Source organism: Microcebus murinus, chromosome 9 (assembly GCF_040939455.1).
Source record: "Microcebus murinus isolate Inina chromosome 9, M.murinus_Inina_mat1.0, whole genome shotgun sequence".
In the NCBI taxonomy this organism is placed as follows: domain Eukaryota; kingdom Metazoa; phylum Chordata; class Mammalia; order Primates; family Cheirogaleidae; genus Microcebus; species Microcebus murinus.
Window position 1 is genome coordinate 59,366,868 of NC_134112.1, and position 14,419 is coordinate 59,381,286.

At 39.4% G+C, this 14,419-nt stretch overlaps 1 protein-coding gene across 2 annotated transcripts in view; it reads left to right on the forward strand.

The window, feature by feature from the left end:
- The window catches only part of GSAP (gamma-secretase activating protein), a 191,312-nt gene that overhangs the window by 88,506 nt on the left and 88,387 nt on the right, over positions 1-14,419 (forward strand). For both annotated transcript variants that reach the window (XM_076006494.1, XM_076006495.1), the window contains 2 exons: positions 7,025-7,124; positions 8,353-8,471. In XM_076006494.1, the coding sequence (XP_075862609.1) occupies positions 7,025-7,124; positions 8,353-8,471 (219 nt within the window). The remainder of the gene's footprint in view (positions 1-7,024; positions 7,125-8,352; positions 8,472-14,419) is intronic.

A 14,419-nucleotide genomic window follows, 5' to 3' on the forward strand; every position in this document is an offset into this window, starting at 1 on the left:
ACCACTTGAGAGAAACTGCCCTCAGCTGATGCATGTGTGTGGCCCACCAAGGACTGTATGGACAACCACACTACACAAGCCCCATGTCCCTGATGCTGGAGGATAGTGGCAAGATTGAGTTAATTTCCCTTCCATCAGCAGAAAAGGGACACAAGAATTTAGTTGAATTCTGTCAGAAAAGATAAAGGCATATTCCAGCACATCTCGGTTATGGCTACAAATTTTAAACAGACTACACAATTCACATGCATGTGTGTATCTGTCTTTCCTAGATTGTAAGTTTCATGAGGGCACAGACCAACCCTTTTCTTGTTCTGTATTCTTAGCACCTAACCCAGTGCTTATTAGTACCTGATAGATCCTTGAGAATTTGTGGAATGAATATTAGACTCAGACATTACCATGCCTTCCACAGTACTTGACATGCAACAAGTGCATAGTACCTAATAAATTCCTTTCTTCTTTCCTAGGGGAATGTATTTTTCTCTGGGCATAGTTCATCTTGCTGGTGAAAGTTAATTCAATTCTGTCTTAGGTGGCTCTAAAGTTAAATCTGCTTTGGTTGTTTTCATGTGAACTTAAGAAACTGAAGACATAATATGTCTTCTCTTACCTTCTTCTGTATCCAAAGGGTATATTGTAGAAGTAGCAGTAGCCACATCTGCAGAGGGCATATTCTGTGAAAGATGATGAATAGTAGTGGTGACTGTACCACCACCAGCACAGTCCTGGACCTTTCCTTAACTCTAAAACGTTCTGTCCTTTTGCTTCTCCAATACCTGGGATCCAATCTGTTTTCATTCTCCTCTCCTTTTTCCATGCCACTCTTCTGGCCTGCTCTTCCCCAGTCATGCCTCCTGCCTCCAGCCTCCAGCTTCGCTTGCTCAGGATTGATTGCCTCACTTCCTAGCACCCAGTTTACCTGGGAGTTCTGAGCATGGAGCCCTGCAGTTCCAGCACTCCTGGCCAGAAAGGGGCCATACATCCAGGATGGTTCCCATTTCAAATAGAGCCATCTTCTTTTGAGAAAAACAAAAACAAAAACAAAAAGGAATTTGACATATCAAATATGTCAAAATGCAATTTGTTATCTGTTCATCTTTAAACCATTAATGTGTAGTCTATCTCATTTATAAAAGCATTTAAAGCCAGGAGTGGTGGCGCATGCCTGTAGTTCCAGCTACTCGGGAGGCTGAGGCAGGAGGAGTGCTTGAGCCCAAGAGTTCTAGTCTAGCCTGAGCAAAATAGTGAGACTCCTGTCCCAAAAAACAAAAAAAGTATTTGGGGTAAACATATGTTAAGTTGTAAATTAATTCACTAACTATTAAAAAAAATTGTGAGTTCTGATTTTGACTTGGAAAATATGGAACCTATATAAAAATATGGAACCTATATAAAAACATTATAAATGTTTTTCCCAAACTCACTTATAAGAATTACTTGTGCTGCTTGTTAAATATACAGATTTCCTCAGCTCTTCCCCTGGAGACTCTGGTTCAGTTGACATAGTGGCCCTATATTTTGTTTTTTCTTTAGGTTATTCTTTTTTTTTTTTATTTCGGCATATTATGGGGGTACAGATTTTAAGGTTTCAATAAATGCCCATTTCCCCCCCTCCCCCCAAAAGTCTGAGTCTCCATCATGACCATCCCCCAGATGGTGCACATCTCACTCATTATGTATGTACATCTGCCCCCCTCCCCCCTCCCACCTGCCCAATACCCTATTACTGTAGTACCTGTGTGTCCACTAGGTTATTCTTTTGACCTGACAAGTTTAAGAAAAATTGCCAATGTGTCAGCAAGGGCTGATAAGATAAAACACATGAGGTATTTGAGTATAAGTTGAAGAGGAGGAACAAAGAAATTTCTGGGTGAAAAGGAATTTGATCCAGCACTGTTTTCTCCCAGTATGAATATATCTGTGTGAATGCTGATAATATAAAAAAAATGGCATTATGGAAAACTGATAATATTGATTAATGGACTAATAATATTAATGGTGGCAAAAGATTCTGAACTATTAAAGTAACAACAATAAAAAAAACAAAACTAAAAATACCTAAGGTTGTGTAAAATGCTACTAGTTAGTTATTTCAATGATATCCTTACTTTTGTATTTTATTATCATTTAACAAAAACAAGTGTAACACCAAATATGTATGATTAAGCTGTTCCACTGAATTAGAACAGTAACTCTCCTTCCTCTAAATATCTGTTTATATCTTTATTTAATCAGTCTTCATAGGCAGTTGTATATGTAGCATGTTACCTTCTCTACCTTAAAATATTAGAGGGAATACTGCACAGATAAGGCCCTTCCTTTATTCTTATTTTTTGAATTTTAAGGCACATACCTTTCAGAATAGCAGTTTGCCCATTTTATAGTCTCTGCCTCCTTTGAGAATTTTGTGCATTTCTCTTCCATCGTAAATTGAATTCCACACTTTAAAATGTACTCTACTTAGGCCGGGCGCTGTGGCTCACGCCTGTAATCCTAGCTCTTGGGAGGCCGAGGCGGGCGGATTGCTCAAGGTCAGGAGTTCGAAACCAGCCTGAGCAAGAGCGAGACCCCGTCTCTACTATAAATAGAAAGAAATTAATTGGCCAACTGATATATATAAAAAAAAAAAAAAAAATTAGCCGGGCATGGTGGCGCATGCCTGTAGTCCCAGCTACTCGGGAGGCTGAGGCAGGAGGATCGCTTGAGCCCAGGAGTTTGAGGTTGCTGTGAGCTAGGCTGACGCCACGGCACTCACTCTAGCCTGGACAACAAAGTGAGACTCTGTCTCAAAAAAAAAAAAAAATAAAAATAAAAAAAAAAAATAAAATGTACTCTACTTGGTGAAGAACAGCACTTATAGAAAAGGAAAACCCCAAACCTTTGTACTTAGAGGCCTCTCCCAGCTGAGGGCTTAGTCACCTTTCATTTCCTGCAGTCTCATGGTCTCTGGGATGGAGGCATCCGGGAAGGGGAGCTTGCTGTCCGGGAGCAGGTTGCTGCCAGTGAGAGGCAGGAATAACGAGGTCTCTGGTGAGCTGGGGATGGTGGACCACCTCAGACGCCGGAGGTGGAGAGGTGCCTTGTGGAAGCCACCAGTCTGGAGACTTCCAGGTTTTCTGGTTTATGATCCTGTCATAGTGCCCATTGCTTAAAAAGTGAGATTATTAAAATTTATGATTCCCAAGGAACTTAGTTTTTGTAGTATGAATGTCTTGTTAACAAAACGTGGCATAATATGAAAGAGGGTTAGTAAGTAGTGCAGGTTTTCAGGCCGTTGCTACTCTCCTCTCCCCAGGGTGTGTGGCTGTGCTGTTTTGTGTCAGCCGTCTGGCTTCTGGCCAGAGACAGCGTATTTCTAAGCCTCTTGCACTGTAAACTATTGTCATTTGAAAAAATTCCCGGTTGCTACCCAAAGGTTGAGTACTTTTAGAGGTGTTGTAGCCATGCAATAATGTCTATTAGTTTAATATTACCCACTGTCTGCCTGCTTTTATGTAAATAACAGTATGTTGCTGGCAGATCAGATGCTGATGGAATTCAGCATTGAAAGGCCTTGATCATATTATCCAAAAAAATTAAATTTGGGTTTTATAGACTTGCACTGCTGCTGTCTATATTCAGCAGTCTCATCATTTCCCCTCCTCAGATGTCCCTCCAGAGTTTTTTTTTTCTTGCATCACTAAAGAATGAGAAAAACAATGCCTTTAGAGTTCTCCTCAACACAGATATTCATGAATCAAAGGAAAATGGCACTGATAGGAGAGGCAGATTGTATTACTATTAGAATGATTTGGGCCCTTAGCTTGACTTTCTTCCTGGTCGATGCAGTCCGTGCGTTCGTTTGTGTCTGCCTATCCATCTGTGAAGAGGAGATAATTACACCTGTTCCTCATTTATCTTGGTGGCTGTTACAGAAATTCATTTTGAAAGTCCATAAAGCTTTTTGAACATGGAGAAGTGTAATTGCAAGAAAATATATTGTCATCGCAGTGATCCTTGTAAATCTTAAGTAATTCAAGTCATCAGTATATTGATGAATATACATTACTCAGTCTCATTAAATAAAAGTTGTCTCTTCATGCTCTGTGAGTTTTTCCCAAAGTGTGTATGTCTAAGAGGAGGAAGTTTGGAGCATGGAAAATCAGCCACAAATGTAGGTTTTAAATAATCCATTTCCTTTTAACTCACTTGTATCCAGGCTTTAAGCTAAAGGAGAGGAGCTGAAGAAATGACAAAAAGTAAGCAGCAATCCTATACCCCACTGTGCAGACTCTATGATTTTTCTAACTCATGATCAAAATGATCACTTGAGCCAGAAAATATTTCTTCAGGTTGGAAATGTGTATTTCTGCCAAAAAAAAAGTTCCTATGTAAATGTTGGCAAATCACTTAGACTTTTTAAATTGATATCTTCCTAAAGATTTGAAAGAAAATGAAAAGTCAATGTATATAATCCCTAAAATGTCAATTGTCAATTATGTAGGAGGCAAGGCTATCACAGATATGTAAGATACCGGTTTTTTTCCAAAATATCATTTTGCCTATTGTTACATTTTCATTGTCTTTTGAGGAGAAGAGGAAAGCAACAGCTGTTTCCCGAAAATGGCAAAAATTGCACTAACAGTGCTAAACTTGCATCAGCAGTGTGGGAAACAGAGTGAGGAAAAGTACAACAAATATATGTATTAATAAACTCAGAAATCCAGAATGGAATGATGATTCCTATTTTCTTCTGTTCCACAGCACTCATCCCTGACTTCCCATTATGAAAATGGACAAATGTGTGTTACATGCCTACTATGTGCTGGAATAGTGGTTCTCGAGTGTGATTCCCCAGATCACCTGGAAGCTTATTAGAAATGGGAATCAGAACCTCTGGGGGCGAAGCCCAGCAATCAGTGTTTAAACAAGAGCCCTTTCAGGTGCCTCTTAGAACTGGAATTTCACAGGGTGCCAGCAGGGTGAGGGGCTGGGTGGGGCTTCCTGTGGCTAGTGTGGGTGGTGGCTGATCACTGAGAGCACAAAGCTTATCCCTCTGACTCATTAGAGGGTGCTCCTCTTGCAGAACCAGCTCAGGATTTGTGTTTTGGGAAAGGAATTATTTTCCTCTGGGATTCAGATCTCATTCCAGGTAAAATGCTCAATGGGAGATATTCCAACTTGTGGCTAATGCTATGTGCCACGAAAACAAAGCTTCTCTCTATTGCTCTCATAGTGCTCCAGTTTTAGAGCTTGAGGAGGGACCCAAGAGGGAGAGAAAAGGCACAAGAGGGCTGAAAAGGATTTTCTCCCTACCATTGCCATCTCTGATCTCTCCTACCCCCCCACCCACTGCCCTTTCCCCGATTTCCTTTTGACCTCCCTGTGCCCAGCATGCTCTCCAGTGAACACTGGGAGAGGCAGAAGAGTGAAGGTGAGAATGTGCTAGAGATGGCTCAGAGAGAGGCGGCTGCAGGCCAGTCCGCAGCTCAGCCATTAACCTGTTCCATTCCGAGGGCTGAGTTCCACCTTCGCTAACCCACTCCACTCCAACTCCCTCTTCTCAGACTAAAAGCAATTTCTGGAAATACAACTTGTCTTTCACTTCAAAAGGATGTGACTATGATGTATGTTCCAATTTCAGCTGGTGGTGAGCGGACTTCTCCTAGGAACCCCGTCTACCCAGTCTTGGGATAGGAAGCAGCCAACTTCCTGAGGTGTCTGACCTGGGACCCACAGGGCATTTCAGTCCTCCTCACATAGCCTAGCAGTCAGACTGGGGACTAATCACACTTGGAATTACTATTTCCTACAGGAAACCTTCCCTTAGGAAGCTTTGTAACATTTCTTTACAACATCAAAGAGAGACTGGGAGAGAGTAAGCTTTAGTTTTCACCTATGACTTGAAATTAATATATAAATATGTGAAAGAGAAAGGAAATTGAGTGGACTCAGGAACTTGAGACATCTTTATTCCAATATTAATTTGTTTCTGAGATTATTATTCAGCTGCATACATGAAGGAGACTTCTGAATGATGGACAGAGGCTTGGTTTATCTAGATTGCATATAATCAATAGTGCAAGGAATTAGGATTTTTCTAACACTGAAAGAAACCTTAACTGAGGCATTTAAAGCAAAAATTGACAATACTGCTTGAATTTTTGAGATCATTCTATTTGAGTTAAACTATCCCAAAGAACTATCAGGCATCTATCCAGTGGTCTGTGGGAAAACCTACAATGTGATTTTTGAGAAGAAACTGGGGAGAAGAGAGTTTTGAAAACTCTCCCTAATATTTCTTAATCCTCAATTCCATTTTCCTGGTTTACTTTGTAGAATTTGTCTCATCCTGCTACACAGGGTATCTTTCACTGTTAGAATTTTAGTGTTTCCTTGGTGACTAGAGTTGCAGGTTTCTCCTAAGCCTTTTTCCACACATGAACTTGGTGACACAGTTGGGAAGTGGATATCTTTTTTGGATTATCTTATTGCCACTATAGTTAAGAGTCATAGCACTGCTTAGAAGCAAAACAGACTTGGGGACCATAGTTCAACCTTTCATTTTAAAACAAGGAAACCAAGTCCACAAAAAAGGTTAAATGACCTACCCAAGGTCACAGAGCCAGCTGATGCCAGGGCTGTGACAGGAATTCAGGCCTCTCAACTCTCAATTAAGTACTTAGTATACTACTCTATTGCTGGCTTTTTTTTTTTTTTTTTTAAGTACTTGAAATTCTTTACCCTCTTGAGACTCAGCTGAGCATTTGGCCAACCTGGTGTAAATGTCAGGCTTTTTCTTAAGCACGCGGTTTTGATACTATCAAAGAACACCGGACAGGGAATTGTCCTATCTGCTCCCAGGGGTGGACATAGATTAGATGGACATTTGGAGGCCCGAGGCCCTGAAGAGAAAGGTGACACATTACAGGGTTCAGGTTGCCATTAATACTGAGCATTCTGATGGATTCTGATTTCAGGCAGGAGAGAGGGATATCTCTTTCCCGCTGGCTCTAATTTGTCTCCATATATTATCTCCCAGCAGACCCAGAGATGGATCTTGACTGCAAGGATAGACATGCAGCTCGTCTTTTTAAAGAAACATTCTGTGATGGAGGAGGGAGCCTCAAAATTTGGAAAAGGTGTGGATATTTGAGAATGAAGAGGGCTTAAATTAAAACATATTTCAAAAAATTAAACACAAGGGGAAACATTAGTGGAATCTTCAGTAAAAATTTTAAAAGATCACCTACAAATCTCAATACTTCCACAAAATTAAATTATTTTCTGAAAAGGACAGGGGTTTGAAGCAGACTGGTTTATGGCTATTTTGATGATTAACCGCTTGGATCTTCTTTTGAACGTGCTGGGCTAGTTGCAATTTCTCTAAAGTAATCGGTATTATTAGCATTCACGTAAAGAAAGGTTCAGAGGTTTACTTTTTTTTTTGGCACAGTAAAATCTTTTTCAAAAAGATTGTCTATGATATGATAATTTTTTTTATACCTCAGGTCAAACCACATTCCCTTTGTATATTGTGATTCATGGTAAGATGAATAAAAAAATAAACCACTATTGAAATAAAAAAGAAGCTACTTAACGAAGAAGATGATCTTTGAGTACCTAATGAGTCAGTGTGTATTCACAGAACTTTGATCAGTGCTTGCAGGGACTATTTTGTGCTGAGAACAAAGACACCAAAGAGATAGCCACTGGGAGGAGAATGAAGGGAGAGAAGAGGCTACCATGGAGCACTGAAATTTCCCAGCCCTAATTATCAAAGCCAACTGGAGGGGACAGCAGCTGGGGAAAAAAATTTTTTTTCAGAGCCACAAACATGTGAAAAGTACAGAAAACATAATGTTCTTAGCAAGGAGACACATCTTTCATTAATGATCACCTACAACATGTTGTCAAAGTAAAATCTTTTCAGCGAAAAGAGGTTCTTGTGATTCAACAGCTGAAAGACAGCCTATCATCTCCCTTCCCCCCACAACTGATACTTTCTAGAGCAGGGGTCCCCAACCTATGGTGACTTGTATAATTATTTCATTATATATTACAATGTAATAATAATAGAAATAAAGTGTACAATAAATGTAATACACTGGAATCATCTGGAAACCACCCTCCCCCCAACCCCCAGTCTGTGGAAAAATTATCTTCCATGAAAACGGTCTCTGGTGCCAAAAATGTCGGGGAGCACTGCTCTAGAGGGACAACAGAATCCCCTGAATTTGAGCATTACATCTTACAACAAAATATTTAATTTTAATCCAATTTATTTTCTCAGGGGGCATTCAAAAGAGTGCACTAATGTGCCACTTTCAAGATGGTAATAATGTATTTACTTATTTGTGATTATTCAAGACCCTCAATTGGCCGACTTGGTTCCTCCAGGAATTGTCCCTCCCGAGGTGGTGACAATAGATCTTCTGTGGAGGGAATTACTGGGAGAGTGTTCAGCTTCAGTAAAGGCGCCTTTCAGGGTAAGTGGGAGCTGGGGGCCCGGCTGCCAAGATTTTAATGAATTGCTTCACATTTCTCTCTGGTGGCTTTTACTGTGTTTAGAAATTTGAAAAAAAAATCTATGTACAGAAACACATGGCAGTCGGACATAAAAAATCTGCTACACACAAATATCTGTCATACGTTTCTTATAAAATGGCTAAGTGCTGTTCATACAATTCACAAAGCATTTCATGAAGTCAATATGTACATTTTTAATGAAAATGTTTTTGTAATAGATATTTATTCCTTGTCATCAATTTCCCTATGAAATGCAGTCATATGGTTGCTTTGAAAAAAGTTTAATTTTAGTAATATTTTCCCCTGAGACTAGTTAATGGAAGTTTCCTATTAAGAAGAAAGGATAGTCATTTAAAAGGTTAAAAGAAGTTTCCATCATGCTTCTCCTATTATTTGACTACGGCTTATTCCAGGCAGTTTTAGAGAATTAAATTCATAGCGCCCAAGGTTAGTAAGTACAGTTATTTTCTTTAGGGGTTTGCAGTAAAAGAGGGGAATGCAGTCTAACTTAAAATGCTTGCGTCTTATAATAATTCAATGTTTAAATTAAACCTTCCCATGTCATCAAAGTTTCCTTTCAGCACAATAGGAGATATTTCCTTATGTGGAAAAAAAACTTCATGAGGCTTCAGAAACACAAATTCGTCTGATAACATTTGTTTTCAAAAACATTTTTCATTTTGAAACATATCACAGACTTACAGAAAACCTGGGAGTGCAGTATAAAAAACCCTTTTTCTGAACTGTTTGAGAGTAATTGTTGATCTGATGTCCCATTACCCCCAAATACTTTAGTATGTATTTTCTACAAATGAGAATGTTCCCCTATGTAACCACAATACCAACATCAAGATCAGGAAATTAACCTTGATACACCACTACCACGTAATCCTCGGACCTGCTCCATTATAGGGAAAGAGTCCAGGTCAGGATCATGTGGAACATTTAGCTGCCGTGTCTTTTAGTCTCCTGCCATCTGGAACAGTTCCTCAGTCTTTCACTGCCTTTCATGACCTTGACACTTTCAAAGATTACAGTTCAGTTATTTTGTAGAATGTCTTTCAATTGGGTTTGTCTGTTTCCTCACGATTAGATTAAGGCCATTAATTTCTGGAAGTGGTTGTAAGCTATGATTTCCATTTGTCCCATTGCTGATGATACTCCCTTAATTAAGATGGTATATACCAGGCTTAATAAGTATTTTGTGAGGTAGTACTTGGAAACTATCTAGATATCCTGTTCCTCAAACTTTCAATGTATCTATATGTGTTTACTCTATATGTTGGCCAGACGTGATGGTTCATGCCTGTATTCCCAGCACTTTGGAAGGCTGAGGTGGAAGGCTCCCTCCCTTGAGGCCAGGAGTTTGAGACCAGCCTGGGAAACATAGCTAGAAGCCATCTTTACAAAAATTAAAAAAAAAAAAAATTAGGTGGGTGTGGTAGTACACACTTATGTTCCAGCTACTCAGGAGGCTGAGTTGGGAGGATTGCTTGAGCCCAGGAGTTCAAGGCTGCAGTGAGCTATGATCAGGCAACCTGGGTGACAGAGCGAGACTCTGACTCTAAAAGAAGACAAAAAACATATGTATTATACATTTAAAACATATATCTGTATATTTCCAGATACCATGTATGTATATACAGATATTTGTGTATTTATATCCCTATGGACTCACAGTTTATTAGATTATGCTTCTTTATTATCATTGTTTATTTTGGTTCTCAAGTTATCTCAGAGGTGGCCAGCTGCCAGCTCCCTCACACTGGACCCGTGTCCTTCTGACATGTCTTCATCATTCTTTGAGCATTTTCTTTGAGGACTACAAGGTGTTCCAGGCTCATCTTATTTGTTTCTTGTGCCAGGTGTGTTGATTGATACGTGGGTATTGCTGCTCCCAGGTGTTCAGTGCACAGAACTAGACAATATACATATATATGTGCATATATGCATACACACATGTGCATATCTACATCTCTCTCTCATCATCTATCTATTTAAAACTATTAGTTTATACCAATACCTACAATTCCAATCCAACACTAGAGACTTTTAGTTTTTTTCCCTTTTCTTTGTGACTCCCTTGCCTTCCAGTGAAGGATATGCTCTCATTATTGTTAAAATATTTATTTAACTGATCCAACCCCATTAAGTAACCAATCTCCATCTTACCTGCCACTCCCATCCCTGTGCAGACGCCCTCCCCAACCCACTTGAAATGTGCTCACCCTGGCTGGACTACCACTCCTCGCCCACGTGGATGCCCTCCTCGCCCTGCTTGGACTCTGACATCTCATGCTGGGTGCCCACTCCTTCAGCCCCCCTGCAACTTTGAGCTCTGACATCCGAATTTTGGTCAGCACCCTGCTCCTAACCCCACCTGTGCATATACGTTCATTTTTTGCCTCATTCGATGGTTTTTAGGATGGAATTGTTTAAAAATAGAAGGGGAAGGGGAGGGAATAAAGGGTGGAAGGAGAAAGGAGAAGGAGGAAGAGGGAAGAACATTTATGTGTAAACCACAAGTAAGCAGATTAAGTTTCTGTTTGGAAATGATACAGTTTTAATAAGAGAAGAATCTGAGAAGCCACTTAAAATGGAGTTTTCTGACTGACAGGCTATAACATCCTTTTATTTTCTTGGTCATTATAAGTAATGCTAAAAATTCATGTGTTCTATGAAATGGATTATCACAGATGGCAACAATGTTCACATGATTATGTATTTCTCAGATGATCTCTTCATATTTTGTGCATTCCATTGTTTTTTGATTTTTTTGTTTTTGAGGCAGGGTCTCATTCTCTTTCCTAGCCTAGAGTGTTGTGGCACCATCACAGCTCACTGTAACCTAGAACTCCCGGGCTCAAGTGATCTGCCTGCCTCAGCCTCCCACGTAGGTGGGACCACAGGTGCACACTACCACGCTTGGCTCTTTTTTTTTTTTTTGCCTAGTCATCAGCTAATTTTTAAAATGTTTTTTGTAAAGAGGAATTTTTGCTATGTTGCCCAGGCTGGTCTTAAGCTTCAGGCCTCAAGCAATCTTGCCTTGGCCTCCCAAATGTGCTAGGATTACAGGTGTGAGCTACTGCACCCAACCTTTCTTTCCAGTTTATTATTTCTCTGTGGTTTGCTAGAACTTGTGGTTTGCTAGAACTTGTGGCCTATGGCCTGGTTCAAACTTTTGGAACCAATGCTTGCCTCCATTTTAGCTTCCTTTCTAGACCTAGACCCTTAGCTCCGGTCTATCTCCAAACCTCGGCCTCCCAAGCCTACCTTCACCTGGCCCTCTCCATGGGAGAGTAAGGTAGCGTTCCAGAGGTGGAAAGATCTTTACATTAAGTAGTAGAACCTTGCTATTCAACATGCTGTCTGTGGACCAGCAACATCAGCATGACCTGGGAGCTTGTTAAAATGTAGCCTCTTCAGCCACCACAGCCTGCTGAATTGGAATCTACGTTTAACAAGATCCTCAGGTGACTTGAATGCTCATTGAAGTTTGAAAATCCCTGATTTTGGATGCTTGTAGCACAAGCAACAGAAAACCCAACACAAACTGGTTTATGTAATAGAGGAAATTTATTGACTCATGTAATTGAAAAGTCTGCTGATAGAATGAGTTTCAGGTGATCTGATCCAGAGGTTCTAAGGTTACCAGGGCTTTGGTACTAACTTTTCTTGCTTATCTAGGCTTTTTTCCCTAAGCCTACTCCTATAACATTGCTTCATTTTATGATAATAAACAATATACAAATATAGATTAACGTGTTTTAATAAGTGTTCAAACAAAACCCTATTATTATGGTTATAGTGCTTTTTGGTCTATGTCTGAAATTTTGAAATGATAGCCTTTAAAATTGAGAGCCTTGGTTGCAAGTAAAATAAAAGTCTGACTCAGTTGTTGTTTAAACAATAGAGAAATTTGTCTTCTCCAATATCAGAAAGGCCGGAGGTAGGGCTGGCTACAAAAATGACATGTCTGGGCATTTTTTCTCTGTAGTTCTCTGGACTCTCCCAGACTTCATCTTCAGTATGGTATCAAGATGGCTGAAATTCCAGGAATCATCTCAGATCTTGAAATATTTAAGGGCTAAAATGAACCATCTTTTCCCAGGTCTCCTGTTTTAGGAATAGAGAAGTCACCACTATAGGTTTTCTCAGAAACCTATATAGGTTTTCTTACAACCCATTGGTCAGAATTGAGTTACATATCATGACAAAGATCTCTAGTTGCTTCTGAATATCTATTTTCCCCATCTTCTGTAGTAATATTGTCTTGATTTGTATCACATCACTGGCCAGTTATATTGTCTTGCCTCCCTTGAAGCTATGTTTGGTCATATGACTAAATTCTGGTCAGTAAAGCATAAGTAGAAATGCTCTGTAAAACTTCTACGAAGTATCCCTAAAAAAGAAGTAGCAACTCTTCTATCCTTTTTCCATTCTGATTTCTGAAATGCAGACATGATGATTGAAGCTTTTTGCAATCTTGGATCTTAGGACAAGGGTACACTCAAGTTCTCATGGAGCAAAAAGCTGGAAGGAGCCTGGGTCCCTGCTAACTTCAGAGACCTGCCCTATGAATCTTGGACTATGTACCTTCAGATAAGTGAGAAAATAAAATCTGTGTTTAATTTACTGTTACTTTGAGTTTTCATTAACTTCTGGTGAACCTATTCCTGACTGATGCATCTGCCCATTCCCAAATCAGTCACTGGCAAGAGGAACTGTTACCACCTGAATGGGAGGAACTGGATTTGGGGGACTCATGATGACCACCATGTTACTTATTTCTTTAAAAATACACGAAATATTTCTACCAAAAATAAATCACTACAGCAAAGCAGAATCTTCAATATTGATGTAAGAAGCTACCTCATGTAAGTGCTTTAGCCTCTTAGTTAGAAAATTTAGATTATTTCCTGATAAGTGCAGAGGAACCTTATTTATTATGTACCCTTTAGATTCTGTTGGGTTTTTGGGTAACCTTTGTTATCTTGGCTGTCCTCCCAAAGCAGTAGCCCACAAAATGTGGTTTGCTTTTTAGTTAATTCACTTTTATTTAATTTCAACACACAAGTGTATTAATAAAAAATGTTCTTTTAGCACATTTATTGTTCCACTGAATGCAAATTTCAAACTTAATATCTTTAGTCATTTCCTTAAGATACCTTACAATTTGACTTTTGTATTAGATTTTGTTAAGTAGGCCATTCTCTCACTCAAAATCAAATTCTATACTTTCCCACTTCAAGGAACTCATTCTTGGTCAGGAGAGTGGAACTTTTCATTTTAACATCTCTGTTAAATAAACTATCTCCCACATACAAATGATTCACTCAACCTGCACTTCTTATTCCTTTAGTTTTCTTCAAATCTATAAACTGAAGATGAAATTACAAAGAACCTAAGCTATCTTGAGAAAACCATAGGATCTGAGCTTTATGATATCTCACTGTGGTCTCAGAATTCTACCCCAATCAGGGTGTGTGGTATTTGGATGGCTAGAAATCCTTAGACTGGAAGGTAACTTAAGAGTCCACCAATTCAGCCTGCTGGACCTAATCAACAAAAACACCAGTAGCAGGAAGCTACAGCTTCATTGTTAACTAGCTTTGCTACTTTAGATCAGATACCTTTTCGAGCCTCAGTGTCCTAATCTATAAAATAAGGGCATTGATTATAAGGTCTTTAAGTCTCCAACTCTATGCTATGCTCTGATGTTAATGAAGATGGCTTATTTTTAAAATCACCCCCAAAGCAGAAATATGTCTACTTCACCCAAAAGCCAGTTCTAGTGCAGAATGATTCTACGAGGGGACATTTAAATAAATGAGCTATGACAGTCTCCAGTTTTATTTTTTCTAGAGTTGAAGGATAACCTATCAGCATTCTTCTATTAATTCTTCAC